General features: G+C 47.2%; 1 protein-coding gene across 6 annotated transcripts in view; it reads left to right on the forward strand.

Annotated features, from left to right (window-relative positions):
* DOCK10 (dedicator of cytokinesis 10) overlaps window positions 1-21,073 on the forward strand; it is a 387,536-nt gene that overhangs the window by 64,631 nt on the left and 301,832 nt on the right. Inside the window, exon 1 of one of the 6 annotated variants that reach the window (XM_073579092.1) lies at window positions 2,923-3,098. The exons of the other annotated variants lie outside the window; for them this stretch is intronic. Coding sequence (XP_073435193.1) covers window positions 2,967-3,098 — 132 coding nt within the window. The 5' untranslated portion in view covers window positions 2,923-2,966. Of the gene's footprint in view, window positions 1-2,922; window positions 3,099-21,073 lie in introns of those variants that run through there. 6 annotated transcript variants of the gene reach the window in all.

Raw genomic sequence — 21,073 nt, forward strand, 5'->3', positions numbered from 1 at the left:
GGGTCCAAGGTTTATTGGGCCTTTTAGGATTTCTGCCATCATTAACCCAGTAGCTTATCGGTTGGAACTTCCCGCGGTGTACAAGATACACAACGTGTTTCACAGGGCTTTATTGAAAAAGGTGGTAGGCTTGGTGGACACGACGCCGATGCCACCTCCAGTCATGGTGGATGGCGAGTTAGAGTTCGAGGTCGCCAAGGTAGTGGACTCTCGAGTAGTACGCCGTACTCTTCAGTATTTGGTGCACTGGCGGGGGTATGGTCCAGAGGAGAGGTCTTGGGTTCCAGCCTCAGACATACATGCGGATCGGCTGGTCAGTTCTTTTCACCGTCGTCATCCGGACAAGCCGGGTCCTATGAGTCTTGAGGGCCCTGGGGTCCCTCGTAGAAGACGGGGTACTGTCATGTCGGACGCTGTTCACACCACAGCATCCGGCAGGCAGAGGTAGTTCCACCTCCAGCCACTATAGCCTCAGTGGTGCCGGCCTGATCTTCAGGCTCTCGGGGGTTAATCCTGCTGGAGACCAGGTTGGATGGTTAGTCACGCCCACGGTCTTTAAATAGTCATGCTGGCCTATGGGCGTCGCCGATTATAGCTTGTGTTTCATACCAAGTGGTTCCGGTCTGGAGTGGAGGTGTTCAAGAGAGAGCGATTCATATCTGGTGTCGTATGATCCGTCGTTATCCTTTCTCCTTCCCATATTTGTGTTTAGTTGTGCCCTGTTCACATTACTGTTTATTCCTGTGTGTGTGCGGCGCAGTGCAGTTTAAGTTCTCCCTGTCTGTCATTATTTGTGTGGGAGCTTTGGTGGTGACTTCTCACTGGGTGGAGGGTGGAGGGTTAAGTGCAGGGCTGAGCAGGAGATAAGGAAAGGTCGGAGGCTCAGGCATTTGCACCTTCAGCAAAAACCCTGGGTTGAGGGTCAGACAGGGTTTCCCCTAGTAAAGGGACACCACAGGGGCCCCGGGTATTTCAGCCTTAGTTGAACTAAGCCCCCGTGACAACATTGTGCTCTTATTCTTGATGACTAGTGATGTTTACTGAAATGCTAATTACGCATTGTCTAGGCCATATAGTTTGTTGCCTTTCCAAACAGAGGAGGAAACTCTATGCAAATAGACTTGGTCATCACCATTCTTTCCCTTATTTGTGATGCTGGGTTGAAGGAAACTTGTTAAACATAAAAAGAGGGGATATGCCTCTCTGAGAGTGAGACAGAGATTCAGCCAAGACATCCAAACATTCTAAGGAACAGAGACAGGACAGCAGCCAATACATCATGACTCCATCACGAAGGACACAGATTGATAATTCTACAGGATGTCAACTTAGGGGACCTTCGTCCCGGTTGGAAGAATACAGATCTGCTCCATGGACCATCGCTGAACTGTGCCTACATTTGTGAAACCCAGGTTGGGACTATCTGGTCACATGAAACCCATGGATTCATTTGGAGAAACCAGGTTGGGACCATCCAGTCACCTAGCACCTATGGATATGTTTGGACAAACCAGGTTGGGACTATCCGGTCACCTGGCACCTATGGATACGTTTGGAGAAACCAGGTTGTGACCATCTGGTCACCTGGCACCATGGATATGTTTGAATAAGCCACATTGTGACCCTTGGTTCAACTGGCCTTGTACCTGAATGGACTGTCATCTTCCTACGCTTGTCGTTACCTCCTCTCTGTGTGCCTGGTAGTCGACCCTGGAAGCTCTGACGTCACAGCTGTTGCTATCCTGGCGAGTCAGCTGAAGGGTGAGACTCTGTAATGTGCACCATCTTGGGGTATTTTGCTGGGACTGTTCTATGTGTTTTCTGCCTGTTTTGTGGTTCAATAAAGTATTGCCATACTGTTTTACCCTCACCCTGTGTTGTCTGAGTAGCATTACGCCCACGTGAAAGGGAGAGCAGGCGTTCGGTGGGACGATCTCTGGTCCATGCGGTTTCAGCTAGCGCACCCCGCATCTCCACACCCATTCCCCAGTCTCAATTCATCATTAATTGCTGTACTCCACCACCAGCCGCAATTCATCATTATTAGCTGTACCTTAGCCCAGTCTCAATTCATCATTACTTGCTGTACCCCACCCCCTGTCTCAATTCATCATTATTTGCTGTACCCCACACCCAGTCTCAATTTATCATTATTTGATGTACCCCATCCACCAGTCACAATTCATGATTATTTGTTGTACCCCATCACAGTCTCAATTAATAATCATTTGCTGTCCCCCACCTACCACCGTCAATGGGTTTAGGTACCACCTCATGCCACCAGTAGTGACAAAAGCACTAGCAAAACACAAAACTAGAGAAGAATCGTTCAGAAAGGATAATGAGAAATGAACTGTCTGTGACCACCATCTGCTATTCCCTTGGGGAGTGTCTTGATGTTGCCCCCAGTGTGTTTACCTGTTGTCACTTTTATTTACACCAAAGCAGGTGACACTTATTCACAATCCAAGATTCCTAACTGGCCAGATTGAGATCCCTCGAGTTTCATTGCGTTTATTTGGGGTTATACTTTGATGTGGTAGTGTTCCCTTCATTTTTTGAAAAGTACATGTAGAAATAAAGGACTGCACATTTTTTTTTAATTTTTAATTTATTTTCTACACATTTCTAAACTGAGACCGACATAAAAGTGTTAAAAAAAGTATAATAAATTATCATCCATTTTTCTAATGTGTATTGCCAATAATGGAAGATGTGTGGAAGAAGGCAAACATTGCACTTAAGTGCTAGTTATACTCGTTCCTCTACAGAACCACCACAGATACATATTGCTCATGTATATTGTTGCTAAGTTAAGCCTGTTTATCTAAATGTAAAACGTATTGGAAGGTGTGAGCAGCGCTTCTTCCTTTCGGTATGAGGGTTAATGACACTTCCCTTTTACAAGTGTGTCAGAGTTCTGCATAGCTGTAAGAAAGGCTCAAGGTTTCACATGCATCCTGGCTATGGAAGCTGTGCTCCTCACTACAATGAGCTTGAAGGGGAGAATGTTCAGGAGGGAGCAGTGCCCAGAAGCATGGAAAAAGCGGAAAACCATGAGAAGAGTTTATAACGGGGGGCTTCCAAGAATGAGCTTTGTAGGTGATGGTACTTTTCGTCTTCACTATTGTTTGTTTTTGGAAGAACGGAAGATACAGTCATTTATGTAACTAGTTTTAAGCTGTTCGATGTATATTATATTTAGTATTATGGTTAATTATAACTGACTACGACTATATATATCATATATGATCACAAAATATTTAGTGGCACACCAATGTTGACTGCATCTTGTTAAGATTTGATCTTCTCATCAGTGGATCGCTAGCTACTAAGCCTGCACTAGTGGAGTTACCATGTGGGTTCTCATGCGCTTCCTCCAGAGCAGGGGCTAATAAGTTATTATACATCATACCTATTCACAAGACTTTATGGTAACATAACGGCACTCAACATCAAACAACCAGTGTAATCACAGGCATGTGGCTCCTATGCTTTAGGGTGTGACGAACCAGATTTTATCGTAAAGAAACTGTAGACCTCAGTTGTGAAACAAAACCTTCCTTGCATTGAGGGAAATGGCAGTGGTTGTCTGTGGGTATTGTTTAGTGATAGTCTGCAAGGTAGACTTCATGGGTAATGCCTACATATAGACTCTTATAAGTGTTTTTTATTCCATGGACCTTTTTATAAAGTTTTAAAGGTAGACGAACATAACATTGCACACTCTGTGGTTATCAGTTCCGTTTCCGGCAGTCTGTCTTGTAAAGGAGGAAGTTTGGATTATTGGGCGAGTTGCAGATATTTGAGGCGGCAAAACGTGGTCCATCAAGTTTTTCCATGTATGTTGTTAAAGAGAACGGATCCGATCAAGGTCAATTTAGTAACTATTGCCTAGTGAACACTTTAGTATATACTATTCAAGATATGATTTACCATATATATTACTTGTATGTTCTTGAATGAAGGATTTTTACATACTTTGTATTTATAATCAATCTTGGATTCTAAACTTGTGTGACTGTTATCGTTCTGATTATTGCATATTTATATCTTTGTACATCTCCATCCTTATAAATTCTGGGAGATTACCTCCAAGGTGTATAGAGTTCCAGACAAGATAAATCATCGCAAGTCATTCCGGAACAGCACAAAGGACAAATCTGATGTAAAATAGAAAGCATCTAGACACCGCACTTCTACGTCGTGCCCTTCAGCAGGTTCTTTCATTAAAATATTAGGTAGCTGCATTAGGGGCATTATGCATGCTGCATTATGTATATGCGTCTATATCTGGGAACATTATGTGCAGGTTCCCAAGGCATGAGAATGTTAGTGACCAAATCATTCTTGTTGCGAGGAATGAGCAATCCAAACCTAGGTGTGGAGGTTATGTGGAAATTAAAGGGAACCTGTCATCAGGATTGTGCTCAGTAAACTACAGACACTGTCAGGTTGGCGCCGTTATACTAAGTAAAATGATACCTTGGTTGATGAAATCCGTCTTGTGGTTGTCGTTTAATCTTTATTTTCAGTTTTGAGTTAATGAGATTCTCGTGCTCTGGCGCGGCCTGTGGGTGAGGCTTCATGTAGTGTTCTGCTTACATATTCATGTGTATGACAGATCACTGATCCTTCAATGACCTGCCCCCTATTTTACATACTGTATAGAGTATTGTGAGGTTACAAATTTTTTTTTACATTAAGCAAAATGGTAGCGGTGGCGGCAGTGCATGCGCAGTAGCATCTATCACATGCCCATAGATACTGCTGTGCATGTGCTGCCACCACTTTTCTGGAGAAAAAATTGTGGCAACAGCAAAACGGTGCCGTCGATGTCTGTGCAGTAGCATCTATGATAAGGCAGTAGATGCTACTGTGCATGCGCCGCCGTTGGTGCCAGCCATTTTGATTAAGTTAAAAAAAATTTTACCCTACAATATTTACATATGCAATGCTTGCTACTGCTAGGTGCCGCCGCAGGAGCCATTTTGCATAATGCAAATATTTTTTTCTAACCTCACAATAGTATATTCAGTATGTAAAATAGGGGGCAGGTCAGTGAGAGATAATTGACCTGTCATAAGCCCATACAGATGAATATGTAGGCAGAGCACCACTTAAAGACCCCCCAACAGACTGCGCCGAAGCACAAGAATCTCATTAACTGAAAACTTCAACATTAAACAACAACCACAAGACTTATTTCATCAGTCCAGGTATCATTTTAATCAGTACAACAGCGCTAAACTGACATTGTCTGTAGGTTACTGTGCATGGCTTACCTACAGCCACATATAAGTGTTAAGGCAGAGTATGGCCTCTGGTGGACTACAGGATTCCATAAACTGCAGATTTCGAGAATTGCCATTTCCTGAAAACAATTCTGCTTTGGGATTTGATTATTAAAATATACTTTTTCTTCTTAAAACAGCATCATATCAGTCCATTTATTGAGTTAATTGAAGTAAATGGAGTTTAGCTGCTATACAAGTGAAGCCTGTAAACTGATGTGGCACTGTATATGGGAGAAAGCAGTCATTCTGTGCAACCCCTTTAAGTCATAAAAACCTGTCGATATGTCTCATTACATAAACTGCCATTTTACAGACATGTCTGTAGTTACTGGAGGGCATCTGTACTAAAAGGGTTGTTTATGAGACAACTCCTTTATGCAGGATCTCAGCCAATAAATGTAAATCAGTGAACTGCAGAAAATGGCATACAATGTTTAGTTTATGTGGATAACAAGCTGTCTCTATTGTTTCAGGACGACCATTGCTGCTGCTTCTATAGAAACAATATATGAATCTGCTGTGTTGATGCTCATAATTACATCAATAATCAGTAAAGGGGTTTTCCACTTTAAGAAAAGTGGATCCCAAATGCTTTTATATGCACAATGTAACAAACATGTCAGATACTCTCTTCTCTGTCAATGCCACTCTCCACTGCTGCTCCATTCTGAATGTTTTGGCTGCTGCATTGACATCACATCGACAACTCATATAACCACTGCAGACAATCACTGAGCTCTGCCTATTTAGAGGGCATGAGTCTCTGAGCTCAGTGATTTCCTGCAAAGATGATGTAGCATCAACAGTGCAGCCTAAACACTGATACCAGAGAGCATGCTGGACCCGATAAGGGAGAGACACCAGATCAGCAACGGAGCGTCAGCACTGGACCTGATAAAGGAAGAGACACCGGATCAGTAGTGGATCACCAGCACTGGACCCAATAAGGGAGACACGGGATCAGGAGCAGAGCGCTAGCACTGGACCCGATTAGGGAGAGACACCGTATCAGCAGTGGAGCGCCAGCACTGGACCTGATAAGGGTGAGACACCAGATCAGCAGCGGAGCGCCAGCACTGGACCCGATAAGGGAGAGACACCCGATCAGCAGCGGAGCACCAGCACTGGACCCGATAAGGGAGAGACACCAGATCAGTAGCGGAGCACCAGCACTGGACCCAATAAGGGAGACTCCGGATCAGCAGCAGAACGCCAGAACTGGACCCGATAAGGGAGAGACACCGGATCAGCAGCGGATCGCCAGCACTGGACTCGATAAAGGAGACATCGGATCAGCAGCGGAGTGCCAGCACTGGACCCGATAAAGGAAACATTGGTGTGACGGACTCGGCTTCTGCTGAGCCCATCTTCCTTTTTAGAGTGGACCCTCTGGGCCGTGGCACCCACCCACTTAGGGCGAGCTGACCTAGTGAGAAGCCACCCCCTGTACAGGGAGTGTCAGGGGCAAGCCACCACGGCAGCTGGACCAGACGGCCGGCTCAAGGAAACACTATTAAGTGTCTCCATGCAAAGAGAAAAGGTCGCACTCATCGAGACGGAAGTTTCACTGGTTTATTGACATATCATGAACATGTCAAGTCGGGGGAGTGACATAAGGAGTGCAAGGAAGGCTGACAACGGACGTTTCGCGCTGCTCGAGCGCTTCAACGGACCCGTCACTCCCCCGACTTGACATGTTCATGATATGTCAATAAACCAGTGAAACTTCCGTCTCGATGAGTGCGACCTTTTCTCTTTGCATGGATTCCCAGGATTGACTGTTTCCAGGTCTGGCACCCGAGATTCCCAGCTGTTGGGCTTCTGCATGCCGCACATCATTTGAAGATACACGGTAACAGCGGTGCCGTCCATTTTTATCTTGAGTTTTGGGACTATTAAGTGACTGACAACAGGATGGACAGGATACCAAACATAAAGCGAAGTCACACAGTTTCTTCCTCAAACGTGGATTCACACTTTATTCAGGTGCAAGGCATAACAGGGAATCAGGTGCAGGGCACAAACAATGAAACACGGCAGGATGCGTGCAAGGGCATGCCAAATGTTCCAGGCATAGTACGTGCACGAAAACATACCAGGGTCCAGGACAGGATACGTGATAGGGATCACACAAGAATTCCTAGAAGGGATGCATGCTAGGACACGCCAGGATCCAAGACAGGGTGCGATGGCATCGGACTCCAGACTACTGGCAACGACCGACAGGGTCCAGGCATCAGGCTGCGGACATCAGCTCCGGACATCAGGCCGCAGTCATCTGGTTCCAGACCTCTGGCAACGGACGGCAGGTTTCGGGAATCCGGCAGGCAAGCCAAGGTTCAAGGCAGGGTGCGTGCTTGGAGCCACGCCAGGGTTCAAGGTAGGGTGCGTGCTTGGAGACACGCCAGGGTTCAAGGCAGGGTGCGTGCTTGGAGCCACGCCAGGATTCAAGGCAGGGTGCATGCTTGGAGACACGCCAAAGCACAAGGTAAGACAGAGTGCGTGTGTAGAGACACGCCAAGGCACAAGATACTAGATAGAGTCCTGCGTGTGCAAAGGGGCACGCCAGGGTCAGGCGAGGCAGAGTCCTGCGCGTGCAGAGAGGCACGTCAGGGTCAGGGTTCCAGGACAGGGTTAGGGCCTGTGCGTGCAAGAGGGCACGACAGGGGACATGGGAAGGCCTGCGCATACTTTTACAGAAGCACGGGGAGGTATGCCATGGGCAGGCGAGGGCCTGCCCGTGCTTTAGAGAGCATGCAGAGCACAGTGCGGAAACAGCGTGAAGTGCAAGAGAGCATAGAGGGCACGGCTGGGGCACTGGCTAGCTGATCGGGATGCAGCACTGACAGACGGGCAAGACTCCAGCAAACCCGGCTGAGGCATGGCAGGCCACACAGCTGTCACTGACCGACGAGCACGACTGAGGCACAAGCAGGCGGGCCCGGCTAGGGCGGGCACGGCTGAGGCACAAACAGGAGGCTAGGAAGGCCAGGCGCATGCAAAGAGCATGCGAAGCAGCAAGGGAAGACAAGACAAGAAACCAGGCAGAGCTTAGATAGAGTACAGAACCAGGGACAGAAGCATAGGCAGAAACACGGAATCAGGTCAGAGCAAGAACAGAGCTAGCAGCGAAGCGTAGGCCGAAGCCCAGAGCCGGGCCAAGGGAGAACCTTGGGACTAGCCTAGAAACGTGAAAGAGAGCATAATAGGAAAGAGTCTAGCAGCGGAGCGTACGCCGAAGCCCAGAGCCGGGCCAAGGCAGAGCCTTGGGACTAGACATGGAAAAGAGCACAAAAGGAAAGAAAGGAGGGATGGTGCGTGTGCCAGGGAGCACTACAGAGCACCATAGGAGAGAGCGAGGCAGAGCAAGCAAAGACTGAGACCTAGGGAGGAACAAGGCAGAGCAAGGCAAGGTACGAAACAAGGCATAGCGAAAACAGGCAAGGCAGAGAATAACAGAAGGACTACAAGTCCAAGCAGGACAAGGATGAACATGGCACAACGGACAAACAAAAGACAAGGCACGGGACAAGAGATGGAGTACGAGCACGGAGCGTGTGCAGAGACGCACGACAGAGCAGAGTGCAAGGGCACAGAATAGAGGGAGCGCCCCACAGACCAAGCAGCCATGCAGGGACAATACTCAGGCCCTGAGCATAGGAAGGGGCGGTCTAATATAGGGCATAGCACCTCCTCTTCCGGGTAAGGACCAGGGGAGAACTTCCTAGTTCAGATGCTCCAGGATCACAGAGTGCAGTCATATGATCAGAGTTTCAGACATGACGAGATGATTGCAGAACCAGACAGTGCAGGATCCTAGGAAAGGTCACATGATCAGAGTTTCAGACATGATGAGATGATTGCATAACCAGACAGTGCAGGATCTTAGGAAATGTCACATGATCAAGGTTTCAGACATGACGAGATGATTGCAGAACCAGACAGTGCAGAATCCTAGGAAAGACACATGATCAGGGATTCTAGACATGACGAGAAGATCACAGAAGGCAAAGCAGAAACGCAGGCATCTTGCAGCTCAGCAGACATGAGGTGAGTGTGCACACTGCTCTAGGGAGCAAGCAGGATAGCAGACATGAGATGCGCGTGCACACCGCTCCAGGGTCATGAGGCAAAACAGACATGGCGGACATAGCAGACATGGCGAGCATGACAATTGGATCAGCACTGGAGCACTGGAGCCAATAAGGGAGACATCAGATCAACAGCGGAACACCAGCACTGGACCCGATAAGGGAGAGACACAAGATCAGCAGCAGAGCACCAGCACTGGACCCAATTAAGGGAGACTCCGGATCAGCAGCAGAGTGCCAGCACTGGACCTGATTAGGGAGAGACACCGGATCAGCAGTGGAGTGCCAGCACTGGACCCGATAAGGGAGAGACACCGGATCAGCAGCGGCTCGCCAGCACTGGACCCGATTAAAGGAGACATCGGACCAGCAGCGGAGCGCCAGCACTGGACCCGATAAGGGAAACATTGGATCTGCAGCAGCAGAGCACCAGCACTGGACCCAGGGAGAGAGTAAGTGCTCTGTTATGTTAAGTATAGTATATAAAAGTGTTTACGGTCCACTTTCCTTTAGGGGGAAAAACACTTTAAACGGTTGATCTATCTACTATCTTCACTATCTTTTGATGATTGACAGTTGAGACCCATGACGTGGCTGTGCTGCTGGCCCTGTGAACTTACTGATGCAAGTAGAGGCAACTTTTGCCTCTGTAGCACCAGATCCAGCGATCGGACCAGGTTTAGAGCAGAGCTTATAAAACAAACAAAATACTGAACCGATCAATGCATATACATCAACTAATTATTCTATGTCTATATGAGCATTGTAAATAGTGATTTATATGTGCACATGGAGGAATGGCAGACCATTCGGAATAAACAGTGAACCCAAAATTGAACCCAAAATTTCTGAATATCAAAGGGTGTGTGCAAGTAAAGAATGAGTGAAACAAGTAACTTACATTAAAAAAATCTTTATTAAAGAAACATGGTGAAGTGGCGGCATGACTAACAAGGGGTGCCTAGTACATATAAACAGCAGTAGAACCCTGACGAAGGATGTTGTATGAAACATGCATCGGGGCGCATGCCACACATACAGCCGACCAGGTAATACTGTACACCCACTCTCTGCTTTGGGTTTATGTTTTTTCCATGTTTAGACTAACGCCATGGGAATTTTTCTCTTTTGGGTTCACATTAGAGCAGAGCTTGTAAGTGCTATAGCAAAGATCTTTTAAGTTCTGCTCTCCTTAACTAGAAGATAGGACACCTTGGATAGACTGCACAAGAGGATGGTAACCTAGAGAAGAAGCAGTAAACTGTATAATTAAAAATAACTCCATTTTTTAGATGATTTTTAATGAGGTAAATTGCAAATTTGCTTGTTTTTTCAAAGCTGCTTGTTTTTTTTAAAGGGGATCTGTCAGCAGGTGTTTGCTATTTATTCTGAGAGCAGCATGAGGTAGGGACAGAGACCCTGATGCCAGTGATGTGTCACTTATAAGGCTTTGTATTGTAGTTTGAATACAGTCAGTGTTTTATCAGCAGGAGATTATCAACACCAGGCACCAGATCTTCCATTGCCGGAACAATACATCCGTTTATACAGTATTATAATGCGTTGTTTTATTGCCTTTAATGCTGGGAGACTTACTAAAAAGGACTTCTCTGCTATTTCATGCACTGGTTGAACTGGTTTTTTTTTCTGCACTGCTTGTTCAACTCTATATCTGGGTGGTTCCACCATAGCATACCATCATCTGTGGCCACAAAGTTTGCATCTATATGAGCAAATCATTCTGCTGAAAAGAATTCCGGACGTCTGCAAGGTAAGGAATGACCATCCCCCCACAGTTCTGCCCTATATATCCATCCCACTACTGACCACTCCCTGCCAACTCACCTTGCACAATAAGCCCCATAGCTCCAACCCACACCTTCCCCACAAGCACAAAGCACTACTGACCACTCCCTGCCAACTCACATTGCACCATAAGCCCCATAGCTCCAACCCACACCTTCCCCACAAACACAAAAGCACTACACCTTACCCTTCACTAACCCTCAGGCCTAGCATCCCTCCTTAGTCATGTGCGCCCTCCCTGTAGCCCCTTTGGGGCAGGCGTCCGGGCTTGCCTTGACTTAGGAAAGTCTGACTGACGGCTTCACTGTAATGACCCCTCCCAAAACCCACACTTACCCCTTCTTAACTTAAATAAGACACGACTGCGTGACATTGGATGTAAAAGGCCACAGCAGCCCCGTTTATTAACACCAAACAAGCAATAACATTTTATCCATAAACGTAGAAATATTCCATAAACATAACCACCAGCAAAAGGAGGGGGGGTAAATGAAGAGTCCATTGTACATGATTGCAACACCAGCTCCACCACGTGCCCTCAGCCGCACCACACCGGCTCGAGGACACCCAGCCGAGTGTTGCAAAACCCATTGTACATGATTGCAACACCAGCTCCACCACGTGCCCTCAGCCGCACCACACCGGCTCGAGGACACCCAGCCGAGTGTTGCCCAACCAATGTCCTGCTGGGACCCAGCCCAGCAGGGACCCACGTTAACATGCCCCGCTGTGACCGAGCACAGCAGGGTCCCACGTTAACATGTCCCGCTGTGACCCAGCACAGCTGGGACCCACCTTAACCAAGTATACCATTGCACCACCAGGGGTAACCCGCTCCTGCACTGGGTTCACCCCCCCGCTCTTTGTGCAATCCACCGACTTCAAATACCCCCCTCCTTTCCGCCACCGCGAGCACATATGACACCTTGTACGTGCGAGTACCACCACCAAAAACCCAACCCGAGCCGACTCTGCGGCTCGAGTAACCAATGTTTCTGTACCAAGACCAATCAATCAAAACTGATCCCCATTAGACCTCACAATGCCAACCTACACCAAAATACCAGTACAACAAGGTCAGCCACACCCAAGACCTGCAACTAGCCAACCGCATCGTCCAATCCTATGCACCGCCTGCGCGACCAGTCCCCAACCTGAGCCGCCGCCTCTGCCTCGTTGAGACCGCAACATTGCAGGCGCCTCCGAAAATTATACTTCACCTAATAATTAATCAAAGCCAACCATTATTGCCGTGAACAAAAGAACCTACATTGGTTCCCCAAACCTCCGATAGATTCTTGAAAATGTGCCCAGTAAAACCCACTATGTAGTCATTCCAAACAGGAGCCCCTATGGACACCAACATGAGCACGGCTCCCAGGCAGAAAATTGCACTCCACCTGATAATAATCAAAGCCAACCATTATAGACGTAACAACAGAACCTACACTGGTTCCCCAACCTCCGACAGATTCTTGAAAAACGTGCCCCACTATATAGTCATGAACAACAACACGAGCATGGCTCCCAGGCAGGAACATTCAGGCCCAATGTCTCAGATCAAAATCCTTGACGCCCCAGCGACCAAGTCTCCACCACACACGTGCAGTACCAAAACGCTGTTGGTCCCGTCAACCCTGCGTGATAGCATCTATCTTAAAATATCCACCCAACTAGAAAACATAAACCAATCCACCCCGTAATCACCACGACCCGGAACGAATTAATTGTGTGCATCACCCGTGCACTTCGAACCCAGAATCACAACACTATTGTTGCCACCCTCTTACCAAAAGTGAGATGTACTCCGCACCCATTCCCCGCTGAACTGCGGATTCGACACTACTCACAAAAGAAAGAAAAGCGACTCCACACCACCTGAAGTCCAGGAAAACTCAGACACACATCATGTCTCCCGAAAACCCCAGACACCATAAACCCGGGCCATCCATCAAAACATTGCACTCACCGGTGCCCGATGCTTGTCCACCACTCAGCCTTAAAGCACCGCAAAAAGCACCCCCAAACGGAGCACAGCCCCAGACGATTACCAGGTCCTTAGAATCATTAAAAGTCAATGCACATCGCACTAGCTTCCCCTGCCACAGCGTACCACCAGCCCGATATTAATGAAAGTAATGTTATAGCTGCAACCTGCTCACCCACTACCTAAAGTACACCTCCCCCGCAGCAGCGCTGCACCACAACCGTGTCCCCATAATACCAGCCGGTCCTGACAAGTGCGCATAACGGAATAAATGACATAGCCATGTATTGCCGGACGGGCTACACCCACGTGGGAGACCATTCACACGGCCATCGAAACAACATGTCCTGCCTCATGCTCTATACAGAATTCCTGACAAATGGAACAACACCCGCTGGATAAACAAACCGTTCACCAACCAGGACCCCCGAGACCAGTAAAGCACAGGCTGAGTTACCCAACTCAAATGTTGCATCATCCTTGCGCAACACTTCACCCTGGCCCCCCCCGTCCGGGGGCACCCAAAAAGAAAAGACTCTAAGGAGAGCTGTATACCCAGAAGGCAAAGCAGGACCAGCTGCACCCACAATAAACCTCCTAGCCCATTGTAACGAAAAACTATCCACTCTGTATAATAAACTCCTACGTAGCTGCAATCAACGGCTGTAACAAATACCACCCGATACAGTCTGCCAAAAGCTCAATCGGCAACCCTAAAGAACCGCAGTGAGAACCCACCAGTCCTTACGTACAAAAGTTGTTAAAACTGCCCCAGGGCAGCCACGACCAGCAAATTACCGTAAGAACGCCATAAGACTGCAGATCATGCAAAAACCCCCAGTGGATCGTAGCCCCACGTATTCAATAACCAAAATCAACCCCCCAAAACAGCAGCGCGATATACACGGGAACCAAATAACGACCCCCGACCTGACACGATGTACTCGTTAACCTAACCTGACTTAGACATAGGGCCCCAGGTGAATCAAACACTTTGACTTATCCAAACACATGATAACCGCAACAACGCCCTGAGCATGAAGAAACCCAAAGTAGTCAAGGGTTGGACCATGAACAGAAATAAGCACACCACCTTCCCTAATACCAGATAGTAGTCCCAGGTTGGACCATGAACAGAAAATAAGCACTGCACCATCCCTAATACCAGATAATCCCCGACTACCACACAGAAACCAAACCACGGACCTCAACAACCGGACATTGACCAACCATAACCCCAGCTCCACGCCATATCTACGTACCCCCAGAAATTAACCAGGAAAACAAATCCGGTAAAAGGTCAACTCCAAGCCCCCCGGGGGAAATGTCATCCATTGCTGCCAGAAAGGCAGGTTCCCGAAAGATCTGCCGTCTCAAGCATCTCGACCTCACCAGAATGTCTGCCGCAACAAACCAAAATGCCCCTAGTGAACATGAAAACCCTTAGTACACTCAAAGCCCCTATTGGAGAACCGAACCCGGCATATAAATAAAACACACCCTAATGAAAACTCGACCACCTACCCCCTCACCTCTGACCAGCAATAGAACACACCCCACTGTAACGTGAAAGATTAAGCCGCCCGATGCACTACCCTAACAGATCACCACGTCAGTGAACTGCCATCCAACCCTTATCAAATACTAGGTGCGGCGATAAAACTGCTCACCACATCAGTGAACTACCATCAAGCCCTTATCAAATACTAGGAGCGGCGATAAAACTGCTCACCACATCAGTGAACTACCATCAAAACCCTAATCAAATACTAGGCGCGGCGATAAAACTGCTCACCACATCAATGAACTAACATCAACCCTTATCGAATACTAGGCGCGGCGATAGAACAGCTCACCACATCAGTGAACTACCATCAAACGCTTATCAAATACTTGGCGCGGCGATAATCCTCCAGCCCAAAGACCCCATGCCTATAACAATAAACCATAAAACTGGCATGGATATGGCTATCCACCACCGCTCTGCCAATATCCGTATCACCACCTGAATTACTCACAAACCGCCATGGAATCACCACCAGTCATACACAAACACCCAGAGAATGCAAGCACAATTATACTAACCAAAATAAAATGATGTCGTCACCTATAGATATACCCACTATCATAAAAGCAAACTAGCATGAAATTAAAAAATACCTCCCAACACTCATGAAGTGCACAAAACAGCCTCCTGGACCACAAAGCAACCATTCCCTCACAGATTCGAACGCTGTCCACATGGACCAGCCGTGCATCTTTCCGAACCCCCAAACACCCGAAACCATACGTAGCAACACCCTTCCCAACCAATATAATCTAGACATTAATAAAGGTTTAAGTGAGCCTTACTTACTAGACTGACTCCGAGGAACCCCACGGAACAGCCGTCACGTGTCCTCCGCGTCGAGCACCGCAACTGCGATCTTCTCCATGGATCTACGCCGACTGCAGCCCTCCTGGGCCGCAGCGCCAGCGCCCAGACCGACTGTCCGTCCGGGAACGCATGGCAAAAAGTCACTGGCTCGGAGCCTCAAACAGGAGGGGGGAGGTTGGCGCTCCAGCCGCAGGCAACACCTCCTGAATCTGGCACCCAATGCTGGGGGAACGCGACGCCGGACCACATGACCTGTGGCCCCTGGCAGCTGAAGGGTGGCCACATGACTGAGCCACTGCCCGCTTCCCCCCAGCGCCGCGAGAAAGGAAATGAGGCCGGTGAAGTCACACACCACCTCGCCACCGGGCTCCTTGCCGCGTCACGTCACCGCCGTCCACCGATGCCGATGACCGCGCCGGGTCAGGTGACCACACCGGGTAACGTGGCCGCGACGTGTGCGTCACCACTGTATGACGCGATCCGAAATGGAGGGGAGGCCGGCCACGTCACTCACCGCCCCGTTACCTTGCTGCCTGCTTCTCGACTTCTGGCTCCGGCCCCGCGATGTCTTCAGCAACAGGTCTGCTAATGGGGCTCATCCTCCGCTGCAAACTTAACTCCGGGCTGAGGTGCTCAGGAGGCCGTGATCGTCGCTGCCGCTTCGGAGGCAGAGGGGTCCCATCTTCTCCGCCGTCGCCATCACCAGACCATCGCTGCAGCTGTTCCTTCATCCACTGCTGGCCGCGCTGCTCCATCATCCTCTTCATCTGTGCCACGAGGTATTCCATCTTCTGGATCCAAAGATTCAAGCTGAAGTCCCAGATGTGAGGAGCTGACGATTCCGGACGTCTGCAAGGTAAGGAATGACCATCCCCCCACAGTTCTGCCCTATATATCCATCCCACTACTGACCACTCCCTGCCAACTCACATTGCACAATAAGCCCCATAGCTCCAACCCACACCTTCCCCACAAGCACAAAGCACTACTGACCACTCCCTGCCAACTCACATTGCACCATAAGCCCCATAGCTCCAACCCACACCTTCCCCACAAACACAAAAGCACTACACCTTACCCTTCACTAACCCTCAGGCCTAGCATCCCTCCTTAGTCATGTGCGCCCTCCCTGTAGCCCCTTTGGGGCAGGCGTCCGGGCTTGCCTTTACTGATAATCAGTAGCTGCTGATTGTGCCAGATACCTTGTATCCCACCTTGGTGCAGTCTGTGTGCACTGCGTATATGGAACTGCATGACAGACCGCCAATTACTGAGCATCACTGGAAGAGTAATGACTAGGTACAGCACATGTCAATGAGCAGCAATGCAATATTCATAGCAAACCTCCAAGGAGGCTCCTGGAGCATGTTAGAGATGTGGAGGGACATTAGAGAGAATTCCTGGAACTGATGTTCTCTACGTAAAGGGTTATTCCCCCCAAAATAAGTTTTCTCCCATCTGTGAGTTAATGGATAACGCACTGATTGACGATCCCGAAATCAGGGCTTTCGAATGCTGTAGATAAGCCCCCAATCTGAAAGATAAGAAAAATAAGTTTTATTATACTCACCTGCAGTCCGGTCCAATGGGTGTCGTAGGTCCGGGTCCGGTGCTTCCCATCTTGTGATGCCGCCCTCCTGCTTGAGTCATGGCTCCCCGGCATTGCGCTCCTGCACAGGCGTACTTATGTGCCCTGTTAAGGCAGAGCAAATTCCTGCAGTGCGCAGGCGCTGGGTCTCTCTGACCTTTCCCCGCACCTGCGCACTGCAGTACTTTCATTATTGACAGCAGCATTTAAGGGGTTAAACAGATATGGCCGGTGCTAACACTGATCGTGGCTGATGCAGCAAGTTGTCAGCCATAGTGTACAGCTGATAGCTGCTGGATTGTCTCCTGTATAGGGATGTTATTCTCTTACATCTCAAGTCAGTAAAAAGACGTATTGGCGGTCATTAAGTAGTTAAGGCCGGACAACTCCTTTAACATTCCAAAAGTCATTGATAGATGCCAAATTATGCATTTTTGGGGGCCATAATATCCTATTGCTGTGTTATCTGAGTCAGTCTCACCTTTGCCGGATCATTTAGGTGAACATGACTGAGCTACAGCGCCAGCCATTACTAATAGTACATACAGTGCTGTGCAAATTAATTGGGACAAAGCATTTTTTTAAGTAAAATCGTAAGTTGGTTACCAGTCAGTGATGCAAACCAGTTTTAACTGCTTTGAACAGGTGTGAGTGCCTGTTCAAAGCAGTTAAAACTGGTTGGAATCACTGACTGGTAACCAACTTACTAATTACTTAAAAAAATGCTTTGTCCCAATTAATTTGCACAGCACTGTAGGTGTACTATAGGTGTACATAGGTTTATCGGGTTAACAAGAGTTACGCCCCCCACGGATGTAATATTAGTGCCCCGCCCTAATGATTGGCCATTTGTTTATTTTAGTTCTGAGGACTCCTTCAGCTTTATAGATGCGGCATTAGTGAGTAGAATGAGATAATTGTGTTAGTAATGCTACTTTTAGAAAGCAAAGTGTCTTTTGTATTTTATATTAAGGCATTCATTGCCTAACTTAGGTGCCAGTCTCAGACCACTTTTGCAGACTGAGCAGAATTTTTGCTGATGCAATGATCCTTGTGGTTTTCGGCATTGATGATCTATTGTCTTTGGGTTTTTACGTTGTGTCTTAGTAGTCATATGTTTTTTTTCTTTATTTTCTGAACAGTTACAGTTTTGTTTCAGATTTCCATATTAATTAATGACCAGGCATCCAGCTATTAGCTCAGTTAAAACTCTATGTGATGACTGCAGGCTTGTGAATTCTCACACCACGCACTACTCATTGTGAGGATTCTCCGGCACCGGGAGCTTCGGGCGCTGACCCCAAGAATGTGATTTGCATACAGGCGATCACATGCTGACCAGATGGTAGCGGCCTCACTCACTGCAGGTGTACTGAGCAAGACCGGTTGAGCCAAGGTGGAATGTGCAAATTGCATACTTGCGGTCACATGACCGCATGAATCGTCATCATGCACTACATACTGTGAGGATTCACAAGTCTGCAGTCACAAGTGTGATTTGTAGGCAACCCCTTTAACAATGAGAATAGGCTTTGCCAATGTGTCTAACATCTTACATGTTCTGTCTATGGGATCTTGACTTTTATATGAATCCTCAGTGTGTGAGTTACTGTACATAGGTATTTTGGTCATAGGAAGAGCAAGAAGGAGGCGATCAAACAGGTCCAATGTAATATAAAATTGAAAGACTTTATTCTTACATCAAAAAACAAGTAACTAGGGAAGAAAAGTGCATACGAGCGTCAAAACATCCAAAGGATGCAAGATGCATGCGGGAGGTCTACAGTATAGGAATGCAGTCAAGAGAGTATAGAACCACAAAATAATAGCAAAACAGACCAATTGCCCATGAAAGATGATAGTATTAACACAAACCTAGGTAACAGAATATATACCATATAGTTCCTTGCTGTAATTAGCCCAGAAGCACCATCAGAGCAATATAGATCCTTTATCTTACCCAAGTAAGTATATCAGGTGACTCCACAGCACCTGCATCCACCCCAACGTGCGTTTCGGCGTTGCCCCTGACGAAGGTGGAACTACCTTTTGCATGCATCTTGCATCCTTTGGATGTTTTGACACTCGTATGCACTTTTCTCCCCCAGTTACTTGTTTTTGATGTAAGAATAAATAAAGTCTTTCAATTTTATATTACATTGGACCTGTTTGATCGCCTCCTTCTTGCTCTTCCTATGTTAAATTTTTTTGCGATTGGTCCTGTATTGGTCCTACATACAGTATTAGCACCATAATGACCAGTTTGTTATGTACGTATACTTTACTCTTCTAACCATGGTGCATTATTCTTTGCTGAGCATCATCCTTATAGGTATTTTGGTGTGGATTGCTTTAAAGTGCTAAAAAAATTCTGTATAATATACAAAATCATAGTCATTTTTGGATGATATCAGCTGTTGCTTTTTCTGCCAAGAAAATTGGTCATGTTAAATCCCCGGGGGATGCTACAAGTGGTCTGAGTTTCTGATGCTAAACCCTTGCCAAGAATCACATACAGTAGGACACTGAGTGCAGCTCTTACGGGGGTGATGGCACTTACTCAGCCTCATGCCCCCTTCAGAGTCTGTTTGCATTAGGAAATACTGTGTAAGGATTTTTCTGAATTCTTAGTGAAGCGATGAAACTTTTTGATCTTGCACTCACATATTGAGACTATGCTAGTGAGGGATTTCATAAAATCGAATTTTTCAATTGCTTCACCCACACATATGGCAAAAGCACATGGCAAGTGTTGAAATGTTTTACCAGCGCTGTCATTAGGAAAATAATTTAAAAGCTGTGATATGTAATATTAATTTAATGCTCAGTAAAGCCATGCGCTGGAGGGAGGCCAACATTGTGTTGAATATTCTCCGCCATATGTTCTGGATGCACATTCCAGGGAGACAGAAGGGGATGTGTCCCTCCATGACTCCTCCACATTGCACTGAATTCACTCCTTTCTTTACTAAATATCCCAGCACTGGGTATTTCATATCTTGATCACTGTGTCGGCCATATAAGCATCGATGCCGCTACTTAACAATAGTCAGGTAAATATTATGGAAGTCTAATTTTCCTACTGTACGATATGGATTAAACAGACTATATAAAAAATAGACTTGCTTGCTGGAATAACTTTGTTTTCCATCAGGTTGGTTCTGTGTGTCAGTCTGATAATTGCATGGGTCAGTTAGGCTGTGTGCCCACGTTGCATTTTTTAAGCATTTCCGCCGCGTTTTTGCCGCTTCGGAAACGCTTAAAAAACGCTTAAAAACGCATTCCCATGTAATCCTATGGGATTCTGCAATTGTTGTGCCCATACTGCGGCTTTTACCGCTGCGGAATTGCATAGTGGAAAAATCCGCAGCATGTCCATTAATCCTGCGGAATCGCGGCGTTTCCGCCACCTTAGGATTGCATTGAAATGCTCAGTTTACGCATGGTGGGCATAGCCACATGCGTAAAGTGAGCGCTTCATGTGTGGATGGTACCCAGGGTCTGGAGGAGAGGAGACTCCTCCATGTCCTGGGTACCATATCCCTGTAAAAATAGAATTAAAATAAAAGAAAAATCGGGATATATTTACCCTCTGTCGGCCCCCGGAGGCCTCCTGCTCGCCAGTGGGGCTGGCGGCAACTTCCGTTCCCAGGGATGCATTGCGTGAATGACCTCTGATGACGTAGCAGTCTCGCAAGTTTTTTCAAGCACATCGAAGATACTCAATTATAACAGTTCCAGAAAGCTGGATGGAATTTATGGAAATCTAATGCCCAGTCTGCTTGTTTTTTTAGAACCTGCTGTGTGTGTTTGAAATACACAACATGTTCATTTCTGTTGCGGGAACACTGTTATGTGTACATTTTCCCCAATTGCATTAGATGTGGAAAGTCTTCAGGTAAAAACACATCAACCACACATGACTGT

Source organism: Dendrobates tinctorius, unplaced genomic scaffold, assembly GCF_039654945.1.
Source record: "Dendrobates tinctorius isolate UK_male_01 unplaced genomic scaffold, ASM3965494v1 ptg000060l, whole genome shotgun sequence".
NCBI lineage: Eukaryota > Metazoa > Chordata > Amphibia > Anura > Dendrobatidae > Dendrobates > Dendrobates tinctorius.